This window comes from Argentina silus, assembly GCF_951799395.1.
Source record: "Argentina silus genome assembly, chromosome: 7".
Lineage (NCBI taxonomy): Eukaryota > Metazoa > Chordata > Actinopteri > Argentiniformes > Argentinidae > Argentina > Argentina silus.
The window spans coordinates 4,593,919-4,613,076 of record NC_139661.1 but is presented as its reverse complement, the minus strand read 5'-3'; the positions used below and the strand labels follow the sequence as shown (position 1 = coordinate 4,613,076).

The 19,158-nt window shown below is 41.0% G+C and overlaps 2 protein-coding genes across 8 annotated transcripts; one reads left to right on the top strand and one right to left on the bottom strand.

Annotated features, from left to right (window-relative positions):
• The first annotated feature begins 13,457 nt into the window (after positions 1–13,457).
• cyb561a3a (cytochrome b561 family, member A3a) lies at positions 13,458–16,656 on the top strand. 7 transcript variants are annotated; one of them, XM_083674152.1, is made up of 7 exons: positions 13,458–13,618; positions 13,816–13,950; positions 14,699–14,903; positions 15,408–15,616; positions 15,742–15,896; positions 16,055–16,223; positions 16,397–16,656. In XM_083674152.1, exons 2-7 carry the CDS (start codon positions 13,816–13,818, stop codon positions 16,418–16,420), a joined length of 897 nt encoding a protein of 298 aa, XP_083530278.1. In that variant the 5' UTR covers positions 13,458–13,618; the 3' UTR covers positions 16,421–16,656. The 7 variants fall into 7 exon arrangements, with proteins under 7 accessions (XP_083530278.1, XP_083530276.1, XP_083530277.1 ...); XM_083674150.1 differs by having other exon boundaries at positions 13,801–13,950; XM_083674156.1 differs by having other exon boundaries at positions 13,496–13,618; positions 13,857–13,950.
• A 917-nt stretch (positions 16,657–17,573) lies between these two features.
• On the bottom strand, positions 17,574–18,929 carry drd7 (dopamine receptor D7; the record flags this gene model as incomplete). Its single annotated transcript, XM_083673254.1, has 1 exon — positions 17,574–18,929. One exon carries the CDS (start codon positions 18,927–18,929, stop codon positions 17,574–17,576), a length of 1,356 nt encoding a protein of 451 aa, XP_083529380.1.
• Positions 18,930–19,158: the final 229 nt, after the last annotated feature.

Sequence of the window (19,158 nt, the reverse complement as noted above, 5' to 3'; positions counted from 1 at the left end):
GACCACCCTTGGGCAAGACAATCTGTGATTCATTATTGTCTTTCCATGGCCTATCTTTGTCTTTTACAAGGGTCTTTGCAGGTAATTCATTTCCTTCTTTAATGATATCATTGCCAAGGGTTGTCAGATAAATTGGCTCTGTATCTTTGTATGTGGATTGAGCATAAATCCTCTCTAAGCATCGTTTCAAACCTGCAGATGTTTGATGAATTAATCCTACACATGGGGGTAGCTTGTCTGGATTTCTAGGTTCAGCATGATCGTTGTCATCTTTGGATGGTATGATATCTACCTTTGAAAGATTCATTGACTCTGTGTTCACAACAGGTTTCAATGTTGAGGATTCAAATTCGAAACGATTTTTTGATTGAGAGGTTATTTCCTCATTTCTGTCATCATCCTCAGGACTAGCTTGTGTGACAGGTAGATCAGATATAAGTCTTATAATCTCCCATTTGGAATCTTGTGATGTTAGACTTCCCATGTCAGTTGTAAAATTAATCAACGGTAAGGTTTCTTTTTGATCCCTCAATTCTATTTCAGGAGATTTTGGTATAGATGGAGGATGAGTGGTTTGTCCTTGCTGCCTTCCAAGAAACTTTGTTAAGCTCTCCCTCAGAAAACGTATTGTTGTTTCCTCAAGAATTGGAACACTGGATTCAATTGAAGTAGTTTGGGCCTCAATGGCTATTGTTGTATCCACAGATATTGGTGTACTAGTCGTGGGTTCATCCTTCTGATTGACAAGTGGTTTAATTCTACTCTCCCAAGGAAAACCTTCAGTTTGTCCATCCAATAATGGTAAAGGTGTTCCATGCTCGATCAAAGTTGTGATCCTATTGCTTAGGTCCACTTTATCCTTTTCATCAACAGCTAATGCTGTTGGACCATCTATGGACTGTCCATCCTGTTGCTCAGCTGATGTTATTTGTCCAGTGACAATTTCTTCCCGTGGTTCCTGGGGTAAAGTAGAATGTTGTTTTGTCAATTCATTTGTCTCAATGTCTTCTTGTATTTCTTGTTTGGTTGGCGCCTCAGTTTCAGCAGTATCCCCTGTTTTTGTGAATTGTTTTCCAGATTGACTTGATGACATACCTGTGGTGTATGTTGTCATGTATATATATCTTTGATGATCTTCTGCCCATTCTATTGTCTGTGATATTGGCATACCTTGAGTGACTTCCACTACCTCTCTTTCGAGTGGTTTTGTTGTGCTCTCTGTCAGAATAATGCCAGTTGTTTCTTCTTGTAGAGGGGTTCCAGATTCAGCAGAAGATGTTTGAGCCTCATTGACTACTGTAGTACCAACTATTTGGTCTTCATTGTCCTCCTCAACCACTTCATTACTCCCTGATGATGTATGAACTTCTGTCATTCCTCCTTCACTGTCGCCTGACATTGGTGTGATGGGAGTGGATTGTTCTATGTCTGTTTGCAATACATTTGTTGGACTCTCCAAAATGTTTTCTGTTGTTTTTTCAATTGGTCCAATATCTGGTTCAACAGTGACAGATGTCGACTCTTTGTTGGTTGTGACAGTTACACCATAGTCCACTATCTCCTCCTCATATTTGTGTAGCTCCGTAGTCGTCGGATATGTAGTAGTTTGTTCCTCTTCATTTCTTGTTGCATAATTGTCAGGGAAATCATCTGGCAATGTATTATACTGTGGTGTTTCTTCCTCTGTCTTCAACTCCTGTATTTCGGATGTGAATGGAGGTTCCGATATGTTGATATCCTCCACATTTTGGATGCGCTCAGATTCACTCGATGTCCCACTGGTCATTTGAGTAGTTGAAATGTAATTCTGGTTTTCTTCAACCGCTGTTTGACCTTGATCAGTTCCCTCTGATATTGGTGTACATTGAGTGACTTCCACTACCTCATTTTCTAGTGGTTTTGTTGTGCTCTCTGTCAGAATAATGCCAGTTGTTTCTTCTTGAAGAGGGGTTCCAGATTCAGCAGAAGATGTTTGAGCCTCATTGACTACTGTAGTACCAACTATTTGGTCTTCATTGTCCTCCTCAACCACTTCATTACTCCCTGATGATGTATGAACTTCTGTCATTCCTCCTTCACTGTCGCCTGACATTGGTGTGATGGGAGTGGATTGTTCTATGTCTGTTTGCAATACATTTGTTGGACTCTCCAAAATGTTGTCTGTTGTTTTTTCAATTGGTCCAATATCTGGTTCAACAGTGACAGATGTCGACTCTTTGTTGGTTGTGACAGTTACACCATAGTCCACTATCTCCTCCTCATATTTGTGTAGCTCCGTAGTCGTCGGATATGTAGTAGTTTGTTCCTCTTCATTTCTTGTTGCATAATCGTCAGGGAAATCATCTGGCAATGTATTATACTGTGGTGTTTCTTCCTCTGTCTTCAACTCCTGTATTTCGGATGTGAATGGAGGTTCCGATATGTTGATATCCTCCACATTTTGGATGCGCTCAGATTCACTCGATGTCCCACTGGTCATTTGAGTAGTTGAAATGTAATTCTGGTTTTCTTCAACCGCTGTTTGACCTTGATCAGTTCCCTCTGATATTGGTGTACATTGAGTGACTTCCACTACCTCACTTTCTAGTGGTTTTGTTGTGCTCTCTGTCAGAATAATGCCAGTTGTTTCTTCTTGAAGAGGGGTTCCAGATTCAGCAGAAGATGTTTGAGCCTCATTGACTACTGTAGTACCAACTATTTGGTCTTCATTGTCCTCCTCAACCACTTCATTACTCCCTGATGATGTATGAACTTCTGTCATTCCTCCTTCACTGTCGCCTGACATTGGTGTGATGGGAGTGGATTGTTCTATGTCTGTTTGCAATACATTTGTTGGACTCTCCAAAATGTTGTCTGTTGTTTTTTCAATTGGTACAATATCTGGTTCAACAGTGACAGATGTCGACTCTTTGTTGGTTGTGACAGTTACACCATAGTCCACTATCTCCTCCTCATATTTGTGTAGCTCCGTAGTCGTTGGATATGTAGTAGTTTGTTCCTCTTCATTTCCTGTTGCACAATCGTCAGGGAAATCATCTGGCAATGTATTATACTGTGGTGTTTCTTCCTCTGTCTTCAACTCCTGTATTTCGGATGTGAATGGAGGTTCCGATATGTTGATATCCTCCACATTTTGGATGCGCTCAGATTCACTCGATGTCCCACTGGTCATTTGAGTAGTTGAAATGTAATTCTGGTTTTCTTCAACCGCTGTTTGACCTTGATCAGTTCCCTCTGATATTGGTGTACTTTGGGTGACTTCCACTACCTCTCTTTCGAGTGGTTTTGTTGTGCTCTCTGTCAGAATAATGCCAGTTGTTTCTTCTTGAAGAGGGGTTCCAGATTCAGCAGAAGATGTTTGAGCCTCATTGACTACTGTAGTACCAACTATTTGGTCTTCATTGTCCTCCTCAACCACTTCATTACTCCCTAATGATGTATGAACTTCTGTCATTCCTCCTTCACTGTCGCCTGACATTGGTGTGATGGGAGTGGATTGTTCTATGTCTGTTTGCAATACATTTGTTGGACTCTCCAAAATGTTGTCTGTTGTTTTTTCAATTGGTACAATATCTGGTTCAACAGTGACAGATGTCGACTCTTTGTTGGTTGTGACAGTTACACCATAGTCCACTATCTCCTCCTCATATTTGTGTAGCTCCGTAGTCGTTGGATATGTAGTAGTTTGTTCCTCTTCATTTCCTGTTGCACAATCGTCAGGGAAATCATCTGGCAATGTATTATACTGTGGTGTTTCTTCCTCTGTCTTCAACTCCTGTATTTCGGATGTGAATGAAGGTTCCGATATGTTGATATCCTCCACATTTTGGATGCGCACAGATTCACTCGATGTCCCACTGGTCATTTGAGTAGTTGAAATGTAATTCTGGTTTTCTTCAACCGCTGTTTGACCTTGATCAGTTCCCTCTGATATTGGTGTACTTTGGGTGACTTCCACTACCTCTCTTTCGAGTGGTTTTGTTGTGCTCTCTGTCAGAATAATGCCAGTTGTTTCTTCTTGAAGAGGGGTTCCAGATTCAGCAGAAGATGTTTGAGCCTCATTGACTACTGTAGTACCAACTATTTGGTCTTCATTGTCCTCCTCAACCACTTCATTACTCCCTAATGATGTATGAACTTCTGTCATTCCTCCTTCACTGTCGCCTGACATTGGTGTGATGGGAGTGGATTGTTCTATGTCTGTTTGCAATACATTTGTTGGACTCTCCAAAATGTTGTCTGTTGTTTTTTCAATTGGTCCAATATCTGGTTCAACAGTGACAGATGTCGACTCTTTGTTGGTTGTGACAGTTACACCATAGTCCACTATCTCCTCCTCATATTTGTGTAGCTCCGTAGTCATTGGATATGTAGTAGTTTGTTCCTCTTCATTTCTTGTTGCATAATCGTCAGGGAAATCATCTGGCAATGTATTATACTGTGGTGTTTCTTCCTCTGTCTTCAACTCCTGTATTTCGGATGTGAATGGAGGTTCCGATATGTTGATATCCTCCACATTTTGGATGCGCTCAGATTCACTCGATGTCCCACTGGTCATTTGAGTAGTTGAAATGTAATTCTGGTTTTCTTCAACCGCTGTTTGACCTTGATCAGTTCCCTCTGATATTGGTGTACCTTGAGTGACTTCCACTACCTCACTTTCTAGTGGTTTTGTTGTGCTCTCTGTCAGAATAATGCCAGTTGTTTCTTCTTGAAGAGGGGTTCCAGATTCAGCAGAAGATGTTTGAGCCTCATTGACTACTGTAGTACCAACTATTTGGTCTTCATTGTCCTCCTCAACCACTTCATTACTCCCTGATGATGTATGAACTTCTGTCATTCCTCCTTCACTGTCGCCTGACATTGGTGTGATGGGAGTGGATTGTTCTATGTCTGTTTGCAATACATTTGTTGGACTCTCCAAAATGTTGTCTGTTGTTTTTTCAATTGGTACAATATCTGGTTCAACAGTGACAGATGTCGACTCTTTGTTGGTTGTGACAGTTACACCATAGTCCACTATCTCCTCCTCATATTTGTGTAGCTCCGTAGTCGTTGGATATGTAGTAGTTTGTTCCTCTTCATTTCCTGTTGCACAATCGTCAGGGAAATCATCTGGCAATGTATTATACTGTGGTGTTTCTTCCTCTGTCTTCAACTCCTGTATTTCGGATGTGAATGAAGGTTCCGATATGTTGATATCCTCCACATTTTGGATGCGCACAGATTCACTCGATGTCCCACTGGTCATTTGAGTAGTTGAAATGTAATTCTGGTTTTCTTCAACCGCTGTTTGACCTTGATCAGTTCCCTCTGATATTGGTGTACTTTGGGTGACTTCCACTACCTCTCTTTCGAGTGGTTTTGTTGTGCTCTCTGTCAGAATAATGCCAGTTGTTTCTTCTTGAAGAGGGGTTCCAGATTCAGCAGAAGATGTTTGAGCCTCATTGACTACTGTAGTACCAACTATTTGGTCTTCATTGTCCTCCTCAACCACTTCATTACTCCCTGATGATGTATGAACTTCTGTCATTCCTCCTTCACTGTCGCCTGACATTGGTGTGATGAGAGTGGATTGTTCTATGTCTGTTTGCAATACATTTGTTGGACTCTCCAAAATGTTTTCTGTTGTTTTTTCAATTGGTCCAATATCTGGTTCAACAGTGACAGATGTCGACTCTTTGTTGGTTGTGACAGTTACACCATAGTCCACTATCTCCTCCTCATATTTGTGTAGCTCCGTAGTCGTTGGATACGTAGTAGTTTGTTCCTCTTCATTTCTTGTTGCATAATCGTCAGGGAAATCATCTGGCAATGTATTATACTGTGGTGTTTCTTCCTCTGTCTTCAACTCCTGTATTTCGGATGTGAATGAAGGTTCCGATATGTTGATATCCTCCACATTTTGGATGCGCACAGATTCACTCGATGTCCCACTGGTCATTTGAGTAGTTGAAATGTAATTCTGGTTTTCTTCAACCGCTGTTTGACCTTGATCAGTTCCCTCTGATATTGGTGTACTTTGGGTGACTTCCACTACCTCTCTTTCGAGTGGTTTTGTTGTGCTCTCTGTCAGAATAATGCCAGTTGTTTCTTCTTGAAGAGGGGTTCCAGATTCAGCAGAAGATGTTTGAGCCTCATTGACTACTGTAGTACCAACTATTTGGTCTTCATTGTCCTCCTCAACCACTTCATTACTCCCTGATGATGTATGAACTTCTGTCATTCCTCCTTCACTGTCGCCTGACATTGGTGTGATGGGAGTGGATTGTTCTATGTCTGTTTGCAATACATTTGTTGGACTCTCCAAAATGTTTTCTGTTGTTTTTTCAATTGGTCCAATATCTGGTTCAACAGTGACAGATGTCGACTCTTTGTTGGTTGTGACAGTTACACCATAGTCCACTATCTCCTCCTCATATTTGTGTAGCTCCGTAGTCGTTGGATACGTAGTAGTTTGTTCCTCTTCATTTCTTGTTGCATAATCGTCAGGGAAATCATCTGGCAATGTATTATACTGTGGTGTTTCTTCCTCTGTCTTCAACTCCTGTATTTCGGATGTGAATGGAGGTTCCGATATGTTGATATCCTCCACATTTTGGATGCGCTCAGATTCACTCGATGTCCCACTGGTCATTTGAGTAGTTGAAATGTAATTCTGGTTTTCTTCAACCGCTGTTTGACCTTGATCAGTTCCCTCTGATATTGGTGTACCTTGAGTGACTTCCACTACCTCACGTTCTAGTGGTTTTGTTGTGCTCTCTGTCAGAATAATGCCAGTTGTTTCTTCTTGAAGAGGGGTTCCAGATTCAGCAGAAGATGTTTGAGCCTCATTGACTACTGTAGTACCAACTATTTGGTCTTCATTGTCCTCCTCAACCACTTCATTACTCCCTGATGATGTATGAACTTCTGTCATTCCTCCTTCACTGTCGCCTGACATTGGTGTGATGGGAGTGGATTGTTCTATGTCTGTTTGCAATACATTTGTTGGACTCTCCAAAATGTTGTCTGTTGTTTTTTCAATTGGTCCAATATCTGGTTCAACAGTGACAGATGTCGACTCTTTGTTGGTTGTGACAGTTACACCATAGTCCACTATCTCCTCCTCATATTTGTGTAGCTCCATAGTCGTTGGATATGTAGTAGTTTGTTCCTCTTCATTTCTTGTTGCACAATCGTCAGGGAAATCATCGGGCAATGTATTATACTGTGGTGTTTCTTCCTCTGTCTTCAACTCCTGTATTTCGGATGTGAATGGAGGTTCCGATATGTTGATATCCTCCACATTTTGGATGCGCTCAGATTCACTCGATGTCCCACTGGTCATTTGAGTAGTTGAAATGTAATTCTGGTTTTCTTCAACCGCTGTTTGACCTTGATCAGTTCCCTCTGATATTGGTGTACCTTGAGTGACTTCCACTACCTCACGTTCTAGTGGTTTTGTTGTGCTCTCTGTCAGAATAATGCCAGTTGTTTCTTCTTGAAGAGGGGTTCCAGATTCAGCAGAAGATGTTTGAGCCTCATTGACTACTGTAGTACCAACTATTTGGTCTTCATTGTCCTCCTCAACCACTTCATTACTCCCTGATGATGTATGAACTTCTGTCATTCCTCCTTCACTGTCGCCTGACATTGGTGTGATGGGAGTGGATTGTTCTATGTCTGTTTGCAATACATTTGTTGGACTCTCCAAAATGTTGTCTGTTGTTTTTTCAATTGGTCCAATATCTGGTTCAACAGTGACAGATGTCGACTCTTTGTTGGTTGTGACAGTTACACCATAGTCCACTATCTCCTCCTCATATTTGTGTAGCTCCATAGTCGTTGGATATGTAGTAGTTTGTTCCTCTTCATTTCTTGTTGCACAATCGTCAGGGAAATCATCGGGCAATGTATTATACTGTGGTGTTTCTTCCTCTGTCTTCAACTCCTGTATTTCGGATGTGAATGGAGGTTCCGATATGTTGATATCCTCCACATTTTGGATGCGCTCAGATTCACTCGATGTCCCACTGGTCATTTGAGTAGTTGAAATGTAATTCTGGTTTTCTTCAACCGCTGTTTGACCTTGATCAGTTCCCTCTGATATTGGTGTACGTTGAGTGACTTCCACTATCTCACGTTCTAGTGGTTTTGTTGTGCTCTCTGTCAGAATAATGCCAGTTGTTTCTTCTTGAAGAGGGGTTCCAGATTCAGCAGAAGATGTTTGAGCCTCATTGACTACTGTAGTACCAACTATTTGGTCTTCATTGTCCTCCTCAACCACTTCATTACTCCCTGATGATGTATGAACTTCTGTCATTCCTCCTTCACTGTCGCCTGACATTGGTGTGATGGGAGTGGATTGTTCTATGTCTGTTTGCAATACATTTGTTGGACTCTCCAAAATGTTTTCTGTTGTTTTTTCAATTGGTCCAATATCTGGTTCAACAGTGACAGATGTCGACTCTTTGTTGGTTGTGACAGTTACACCATAGTCCACTATCTCCTCCTCATATTTGTGTAGCTCCATAGTCGTTGGATATGTAGTAGTTTGTTCCTCTTCATTTCTTGTTGCATAATCGTCAGGGAAATCATCTGGCAATGTATTATACTGTGGTGTTTCTTCCTCTGTCTTCAACTCCTGTATTTCGGATGTGAATGGAGGTTCCGATATGTTGATATCCTCCACATTTTGGATGCGCTCAGATTCACTCGATGTCCCACTGGTCATTTGAGTAGTTGAAATGTAATTCTGGTTTTCTTCAACCGCTGTTTGACCTTGATCAGTTCCCTCTGATATTGGTGTACCTTGAGTGACTTCCACTACCTCATTTTCTAGTGGTTTTGTTGTGCTCTCTGTCAGAATAATGCCAGTTGTTTCTTCTTGAAGAGGGGTTCCAGATTCAGCAGAAGATGTTTGAGCCTGAAGATGTTGAGTGGATTGTTCTATGTCTGTTTGCAATACATTTGTTGTACTCTCCAAAATGTTGTCTGTTGTTTTTTCAATTCGTCCAATATCTGGTTCAGCAGTGACAGATGTAAACTCTTTGTTGGTTGTGACAGTTACTACAAAGTCAAGTGTCTCCTCTTGAAATGTGCTGTCACGTGATACTGGAAATTCTGAGACTTTTATTTCCTCCTCATTGTGGATGCTCTCAGATGTGCTAGATATCCCATTGGCCATTTCAGTTGTTGTAAAATGATTCTCCTCCATTTCTTTGTTTTCAGTAAGCGCTGTTATTCGTGTGCTCATGGTTCCATCCGTCTTAGTGACCAGTGGTGTAATTGTACTCCTCATTGGAATGTCCGACATTTCATTCTCAATGAAAGTTGTGACCCTAGTTATATGGCTCTCTTTTTCATCTTCATCCTCTTCATTGACAGCATAAAATGTCTGGCCATCTGTGGACAGTCCCTCATTTTGTGTAATCATTGTGGTTTCTTCAGGTGGTCTAGATTCTCTTTCTCCCTCTGTCTCAATTTCTCCCTGAATATATTGGGTAAATTGCAGTGTTGAGACACTGAATTCCTCCCCTTGTTTGTATTCACTTTTTGTAATTTCTGTCGTAATGAGATCTATTATTTTGTCTTCAGCATCTTTTGGATTTTGTGTGATTTGTGGATGTGGAGAGATGTCTTTCTCCATAATGATTTGTCTGGTTGTACTTTCCCTATGCAAAACGTCAGTTATTCCCACACTTGATCCTGTTTCTGTTGAAACAGTTTGGGCTTCTCCATATGTTGTCTCCTCTCCCCTAGTGTCCTCTTTTATGAGTGGTGTAGATGGAGCTTCAGACACCATAATGATCTCTTTCTCATTATACTGATCCTCAGATTCTTTCGACAAATCTTCAGTCTCATGAATGCCTTTGTCTGGATCTTGTCTGTCTTCTACTCCAATTACCTCTGTTGTTGGTGTATATTGAGTAACTTGGTCTACATCAGATTCCACTGGAGGTTTTTCTTCAACCACACTTGAAGGCTCAATTGTCACTGGTTCAATATCATTTTCTAGGAGTAGTTTTGCAGTCTCTTTCCATAGGTCCTCCTCACGTCCATTCTCCACTGAGTCCTTTTCATTTTTGTTTTGTTTTGTGATTATGTTTGTTTCCTTTTTCTCCTCTTTCCATACACTGCTATTTATTGTACAGGAGTATACAACTTCTTTTTTCATTGTGTACTTAATGTACCTAATGTATTTATTACATATCCTCTTTGAGGTCTTCCTGGTTTTATTTGCAGAAGTAATGCAGATGTATATGTCCTGGTTTTCAATTGAATGGTTTTTCACACATTTGCTTGTCTTGTGTGTCTCCTTGATTTCTGTTTTACTCTCTGTTGCCTTGACAGTTTTCAATGTTTTTTTGTCAGTCTCTGAACAGTGATATGTCACATTATGGTTGTTTTTCACTGCTCCACTTAATTGTCTACGTTTAACACATTTCCATGTGTTTAGTTTTTTACCTGTTAGGTTTTGGTTCCTCAACTCAGATTCAGCTGTTCGATCAAGTCCTCTCTTCTCTTCAGTCTTTTCAGAAGATTTTATATTTGTGTCCACTAATTTGATGTGTTCAGCCCTTTCCCTCTCTGGTTTAACAGGTTTTTCCTCAGTGTCTGGAATATCATCTCTCATAATCACATCAATATTAACTGTTCTCTTCATCCACTGCATGTGATTATTCTCTTGTAGTACAAATCTGTCTTTTTGTTTTACCAACTCTATTGCATTTCTCAGGTCCTCAGGTCCTGAGTATTCCATTTCAAGGGACAAATCCAGTCCCAAATGTAACTGCCTTGGAAGGCCTTTATTCATCTCCTGTCTGTTTTCTTTGAGTTGAGATGTTTTGATGTCTTTTGCAAGCTCTCCCTGTTGGTATGTTGTATAGCCAAAAGTGCCATTTGTACCACCATTATTACCCTTTCTATCTAACATAGCCCGGAGTGTTTGTGTGTTTGAGAAGTGTGATTTTTTTGCAGTGACTTTTTTTAGCCTCTTGTTATTGTGTTTCTCTGCATTGTGTTCAAATTCTCCATCAAATGTATTATCTATTCTAATTTGGTTTTGCTTTTCGTGGTAACCTGGTCCTGAGCAGTTGTTTGGACCAAATATCTTTACAGGGGTTCTAGTCATGAATATCTTGGTAAGAGACTTTTCAAGTTCTTCAATTCTAATTTGAGTCCAAGTTGCAGTCTGTTTTTTTTTCAAAATTGCTCCTTGAAATGTTTCGAGACTATTACTGTAATAGTATGCATTCCAGTGGACACTGATCAAATCGGTCATATTCTGGCTGCTCCACTCCCTCCCATCTAAAGGTAGAAGTCCACCCACTACATATGTTATTGACTTGAGATGTTTGCCTGATTGTTCTTTCTGCCAGATGTTCAAGCTGATGTTGGGTTGATTCCTTAAGATGGTAAGCATTACCTTAAAAAGACAGATCCAACGTGTTAGTTAACACAGTATTTCGCCTGCCTATCAATACAAAGTAAATTCCTCCCATTCTGTCAAGAGGGAAGAGGCAAGATTGACAAGGGAAATGGGTGCACTATCAGCACACTATCAGTAACTCAAAGTTACTATTTCTCAAAATATCATCATAGAGTTTGATCATAGGGTTTGCTTGTTGATTTATGACTGGTATTGTGAAACAAGTTAGTGAAATTCACAATGTAGTGCAGTACATTCTACAGCTGGAAACCCATGCTTGTTGAAATAATGTAAACAAACTAGGACAATATGTTCTCCAGAAAACTCTTAATAATAAATTCCTTACCGTTGCATTGACAAACCAACTGTCCACCTTGTTCAGCCAGTCAGTCACTGACATATCTGTAGACGTCTCCTCTTCAATCCTGTAAGCCCAGTAAATGGGAATATGGGTATGTTTAATATGAGTTGCCACATAAAAGCAGTTACTTCCAAAGCAGAGGCAAGTGTGCTCCATTTGAACTGGTGATTGAGCAAGCAAACAAGGTTCCTGACCATTGAGGAATGTCCCCCTACAATGATCCTGATCAAGCAAGCCATTTGTCCTTTTTCTATCCTTCCCATTGAGTTCCAATGGAAAAAAGGTAGCCAGACACACTACTAGCCACAGGAGCCTCATTGCACTCATAGCACATACTAAACTGCTGAGTGCTTCTACCAGTGACACCACATCACCATATCTCATCATCATTTACTTTGAATAGACTTTGAATATGGATCGAAATCAGGATGGAAAGCACACATCACACCGGTTTTAAAGTCTCTTTATTGGTTGCCTGTTAGTTTTAGCTTGTGCACCCCAATACAGGACAAACATGCTTTTAAGATGTGTACCCAGTAGATCCATCAGGTCCTCTAGCACTGGCCTTTTAACTATCCCAAAGCCTCGGACCAAGAGACATGGAGAGGCAGCGTTTTTATGCACCCAGCCTCTGAAACAGCCTGCCAGAGGATCTAAAGAGGGCCGAAACTGTGGACATTTTTAAAAGCCATCTTAAAACATACCTTTTTAGCCTTGCATTTAATTAGGATGCTCTTATTATTTTAGTCTTTTAGTTATTTTATTTTTTCAGTTCCTTTAGCACATGCTTTTTTCTACACTTGAGCCACGGTTATCCTTCACCTTGCAGTAGTCTCTCTCTGTTGTATTTGTTTGTTTTAGTTGTATTCATTGTTTCCTCTAAAGCACATTGTATTGCATGCATGTAGCAATGCAATACAGAGTGTTACAGATCGAGGCAACATTCAAATGTTACTGTAAAATGCTCCTATGAAATGAAAAGTTGTAATGAGCATGTTCATACATTAAGCATGTATGATGAGTATGGGATGAGTCCTTTTGAGCCATAGCCTGTGTAGGCAACTGGAAGGTAAATAGCCTACATTTAACCAGTACATCAACCCATTGTTTGTGTTTTAACAGGGTGTGCAATGCAAATAGCCCTTTTTAATCAGTAACTCGGATGAAAGCTATTGAATGCTTCATTTGTCTTTGACAATGTACAGTGAAGTGAAGTTATGAATGTAATCTCAAATGAAAGAGCAAAGTAGTTTGATCAAAGTTTCTGAGGTTGCCTAGCAACTTCCACATACGCACTGACCTGCAACTTCTGAAGACACGCAGCTTGTGTGGTGACTGGAATTAAACAATTAATTCAATTCGTCTTTACCGTCACATTGAGATGGTGCGGCATAATGTGGAAAATATGCACCGTTCAAAGGCGATAGGGCTATTATGGCGAGCGGAGGGACTACTGGGTATTGGTCACAAGGGGGTGCTACTATCTTACACAATACATCCCAGATCGCAATCACTGGAACACGATTCAGAAAAATAATTTGAGAAGATTTCAAAATAATTGTATATGCAGCATGCACAGGCTACTCTTGAGCACTATGGACATCCATTTAAGATGATGAATGGGGAATTAAGGAGCTCTTTTTGTCTATTATGACTGAGTGTACACTACATTTCCCACTATGCCTTGCACGGTCAATAAGGAAACGTCAAGTTGGGTAAACAGTCGACAACATCAAAACTTTTGAGCTTTTGAACGTCATTATATTGCTGAATTGTACACCATTCCCTGATATAACTTATATCATCTCTGTGTACATATATGGACATTTTGTTGCTAAAGTAAGGTAAGTAGCTGGTGTAAAACTCCGATAAAACTGCTTGAAGTTTGGCTGGACTCAAATGCTACCAAGAAGGGTCATCCAAATTGAGGCTGCGCTTGTGACTTCTCACGTGTTATTTATTGATATATGGATAAGCAGGCGAGGCTTTTTAAAGTGTAGCATCTATTGTATGGACACTTTCTTAGACTTCACCCAAGCAGATGCACTGGGTTCCCCCCCCATCTCCCACCTGTTCACCCAGTGACTACCTACTTCTGAGACAACTGAAAACAGTGGAATGTGGAAGTGAGAAACGAGTTGACACCGTGAAAGAAGAACTGAAATCAAATACCATTGTGAGTAGACTTATAGATTAAAAATAAAGTTCCCGAAACCAGATTTAGGTCAGAAACCATTTGGTATTGTTTCAAGCAGTCTTAGAGACAAGAGTGGAACATAATCTCTGTCAAATTGATCTAATCCTGAGAAGAGGACTGCAGGCAGTTTTTACAGTGAGCTGTGAATGTAAGTCCATGCTCTAGGATATTAGTGTATTTACTTTTGAACTAACCAAGTTTTGCAGTAAAATGCAGTAAGGGTGATGTAACCTGTTTTGATTGAACAGCACCTGAAGTTACGATTAATAAGACCAGTGTGTTTATTAAACCTAAACCTAAAACCTACAACTATTCCTTATTTTCTGTACATTTGTCCTCATACAAGGACATTGTGGTTTGGTATTATATGAGTCAAGAAACGGAAAAGCTACACTATTACAATATTAGTAAAAATGCAATCTGCTCCTGCATTTCCGTGCATAACGTGTGCAGTACAGTAAATGTTTTGTTTTTTTCCTTTTGGTAACTCGAAGGCTGACGATGGTAGACAGACTGGATGGAGACAGATTCCTATTTAGCAGCTTTAATTAACCCATTCACATGATCACCATCTTGTCTGTCAATAATTGTGTAACTTCCTTGTTTAAAAAAGCAAATTTCTTTTCATACACCAAGAAATCTATTCTCATCAGTTGGGATGTAGTCATGCAATTCAGTCTGACCACTTTGCCATGTGTCTCTCATCTGTTCAAACACTATACTGTAGCTTGCAGGTTTGCCCAGGATGAAATCCATTGTGTCCTTCTACGTGTGCTACATGCTGTGCCTGTGCCTGGGGATAGCATGTGTGGTGTTGGTCTCCTACTGGAACTCCAAGTGGCGTGGTGGCTTTGCCTGGGATGGCTCAGGCCTTCAGTTCAACTGGCACCCAGTTCTCATGGTGACAGGTCTGGTGGTGCTCTATGGAAACGGTGAGTGGCATTAGTCAGTTGTGTCACGAGTGGTTTCACTTATCCTCTTTGTTGCCACAATGAATTTGCATCATCATCATTAAAGTGAAAAATGACATCTTATAATTCAAGTTTCAGTAACACTTTCGTATGGGGAACACTTATAAGGCTCTAACTTGTAGCTTATACCTTTATAAGAAGCAGCTAATTGGCAATTGTGGTGTCTTACTAGCCATTAATTAGGTATTTATTCAGTGTTTTCTTATTCACTGGCTCATATCTGGGTGACCTTGGGTGAACTGGTTAGCCTCCCTAACCTCAAGGCCAACTTGCCACCAGTAACGTTGTTGTGTGGGTGTGTGTAGGAGTGTGTTGAGGGGCTAGGTAGAAAGCAAACACTTATAAGCTACAAATGAGTAATATGTTCACTAAAGTAAAGTGTTACCAAAGTTTCTGTCTCGTGCTGTGATGGTTTTCACAGGATACTAAACCCTATTCTTGACTGTCTTTTCTATCTAACTATAGGAGCTGTGCTGTATCGCGTTCCCCTCACCTGGGGGCAGAATAAACTGCCCTGGAAGGTGTTGCACGCTGGGATTATGCTCCTGGCACTGGTGCTCTCTGTCCTGGGGCTCTGTGCAGTGTTCGACTTCCATAACACCAATAACATTCCCAACCTTTACTCCTTGCACAGTTGGATTGGAATTTTCACTACAGCAGCCTTTACAACTCAGGTGTAGTACGCCAAGTCACATGTTAAAACTGTATTCTCTTAATCTCATTGTTTATTGTCAGTCGGGCTATATTGTTTTGTTGTGTCTGTGAGGGAATTGTTGATTGTTAACCTTTGCTCGGTCAGTGGGTGGTGGGCCTTGCTGGTTTCCTCCTGCCCTGGTCTCCGATATCATTCCGCAAACTGTTGAAACCTGTTCATGTGTGGTTGGGAGCCAGCATTCTGATACTGAGCATTGTGTCCTGCATCTCCGGGATCAACGAGAAGCTATTCTTTGTATTGTAAGTGGGTTTATTTTTTTAACACACTTACTGCCGTTTTTATTGTTTGAGCTGAAATTCTGCTCAAAAAGTCAACATTTCTGTCTGATATTGAAGATTTGTTGTTTGTGATTTTGTTGTTGTTGTATGCATTAAAATTGTTTTGATTCTTTATCCAGAAATGGAAGTACCAATGTGACGCAGCCATACTCCAAGCTGCCACCAGAGGCATGGCTTGGCAACTCGTTAGGAGTCTTGATCGTAGCCTTTGGATTGGTTGTCCTGAAAATTCTCTCCAATCACCAATGGCAGCGGCCAGAGCCTATGAATGAGGAGACAACCTACAGGGTGAGAACAGTGATTAAAATGAGGTGTAACAGCCAGATATAGATTCTCCCCTAGTCTATCTATGCAGGTTGGGCTCTAATTGTAGTATCAACATTGCTGATTGAAATGGAGATGTACTTTATCTAATGTATCTAATGTACTTTATTTTAACTTCTACTGTAACTTTTCCGCAGCCCTTGTCTCAAGAGGACAACTAATGAGAAAAACGAAGAGGCATCAAAACTGCTCTCAGCTCTATAGCACTCTGCACTCGACTGTAACTGTTGATTCATGTGTCACTAGTTGCCAAAATCAAACAATGTTTAATATACTAGCCAACTGTCAGGACAGTTTTGTAAGAAATTATCTCTGTCTCGTCATGATTTTGTTATTTATTGAAGATTATATTTTACAGATGTGCCTTGTTTTTTCACCAAAGAATAAATATTGATGAACCAAAGGTGTGTTACTGCAATTCAGTATGTATTTGTGATGCCTTGTGTGCATGGAACTGATTGCATACTCACTCGTAACTCCCAGCCATTACACCAAGCCCCTGAGGTAACAGTGAGGAGTGTTCTGTAATGTATTAGACACGGCAAACAGCCTTAATTCAGTAGCATTTACTAAACAGTTGATTTAGGCATTTATGCATTACTATACGTTCTCTGAATAAATCAATTACAGTAACATCAGAGAACCTAGGTAAACTAGATGAAGACCTTTGGACGTATGTGATTATTATGGACATGTTTTGGGCCTTTCCTTTGATTTTTCAGCTATACGTTTTTATATTTTCAGAGTTGTACTCACCACAGGGTATTGGAACCCACAAAGAAGAAGAGAATGTCAACTCTCTCCCTGCCTCACCATTGAAGGATTCTTTATAGTGGCGGTTTTCAACAGCCTAGTTAAAATGCACTTTGATGAATAAGTCATCTGAATTCCACATAAAAGATTCTGTCAAGAACGACTCCCCTTAGTATCAGGGATCTCACATAGGGGCAGGCATGTTTAGGACTCTCTCCAGGGCCGGTGCTGGTCCTTTCATCTCACCCGAAAAAATCGAATGAAAAAAGATTATAAAATCCATCATAGAGGTTTCTTTGTGAAACAACAACAACAAAAAACTCAGAATTCTGCAGGAATTACTTTTTTATACTGTTAGTTTAATTGACCTCACTCTTATCACAAAATTAAAACTTTAGGGTGTCTCAGATAAATCTCCTTGTCTCATCTGCCTCTAAACAATTAATCATACATATATCATCTTACTTGAGGTTAACTGCTATGCAACCTACTGAGGTATGTAAGAATATGCAGTCAAAGACAGATACATAGATCCTGGAGTTGATTTATTCCAATATATTTTCACAGTATCCCAGATACATTAGAGATCACTTTTGGGTTGTGAGTCACATGAGCCATGCATGGTGGAGTTAGCGCTGGTGTGAATGGTGTGATTTTGTCAAGTGAAAGCTCTGTCTCATGATTTAAAAAAAGCAGGCTGTCAGTGAGCAGGTACCCAAGTTTGTTCTCACCTTTGACCTCTACCATCTCAGATACAGCGTCAAAGCACACGTCTTTGTCATTGGACTCCCTCACAGCATGCGGGAGCAGATAAGGTTGGCTGACGTTTTGGGGATCTTGAGGGTTGGTGGTATCGTGGTGATAGGACACCAGCTCGTTGCTGAAGTTCACTGTCTCCACCCTGGTTCTAGAGCACAACCCCTCACATCCCAGAAGCACAGAGAATGCCCTGCGGAAATCTGCATTGAAGGCGGCATACACCACAGGGTTCAGAGTGGAGTTGGCCCAGCCAAACCACACAAACACATCAAAAGTTGTCTCGCTGACACAGGTGAGCTGGTTAGAGTGGTGGAGGCCAGGGTTACAGAAGGGGACCATACAGTTTAGAATGAAAAATGGGAGCCAACAGCAGACAAAGGCTCCCATGATTATGGTGAGAGTCTTGAGAACTATTGTCTCCTTCTTCAAGGAGGTTTTCAGCCTGTTTTCAGGTACTTGACTGCAACCCTGGCAGCTCTGGGCGTGGCAGACTGTGCACTCCTGTGTGGAAATCCGCCTGATTTGTTTCTGAACAATGAAGAAGATTCGTGTGTAGGTGACAATCATGATGGCAACCGGTATGTAGAAGCTAATCAGAGAGGAGGTGATGGCGTAGGTGCGATTCAGACTAGTGTCACACCGTTTTACTGACTCTGTAGTTCTGAGATCCAACGGAATGCCCTGGGCTTTGTGCCAGTTGAGCTGCACAGGAATAAATGAAATGAGAATGGAGAGAGTCCATGCAACAGCAATCATGATCAAAGCTGCTTGGCATGTCATCTTCTGTTCATAGTTGAAGGGGTTGGCGATGGCCCAGTAACGATCCACACTGATGATACACAGGTTTAGAATGGAGGCGGTGGAACACATAATGTCGAAGGCTACCCATACCTCACAGAAGCTTCCAAATGGCCAGAATCCTGCCACCTCGGTAACAGCCCTCCATGGCATGACTAGTGTGGCCACAAATAGATCGGACACAGCCAGAGACATCACAAACACATATGCCACCTTGGATCGCAAGTGGCGGAACCTGACAACAGCAGCGCACACCAAGGCGTTTCCCAGAAAAGTGCTGAAGACAAAAAGGGCGAGCAGACAGGCAGTCAGAGAACGAGTCACAAGCCCTGGAACTCTGCTCTCAGTGGCGTTGCCCATGTTCCGGATTTGTCTTTCTTTCTTTAACTGTGTGACTCCAAGTATTCCAAGACAACTCCTCAAGGCAGACTACAGTATATCCCTTTGGCAATGTCTCAAAATAGTTTCAAAGTGAATAGATGATGTGTCCTTGTGTCCATGAGATTTCAGACAGCTCTCCATAGGTGTCCTCTAATGAGACTCTTTTTTGCACTGGCTCCTGCTCTTTATCTTCTCTGTCGACCACTGC

Bases quoted from the DNA above. Each gene is read 5' to 3' on its own strand.
- cyb561a3a (XM_083674152.1), top strand. From the start codon at position 13,816: ATGCACTGGGTTCCCCCCCCATCTCCCACCTGTTCACCCAGTGACTAC. The intron at 13,951-14,698 runs GTGAGTAGACTT...ACTATACTGTAG, and splicing joins AACTGAAATCAAATACCATT to CTTGCAGGTTTGCCCAGGAT. The intron at 15,897-16,054 runs GTAAGTGGGTTT...TTCTTTATCCAG, and splicing joins GAGAAGCTATTCTTTGTATT to AAATGGAAGTACCAATGTGA.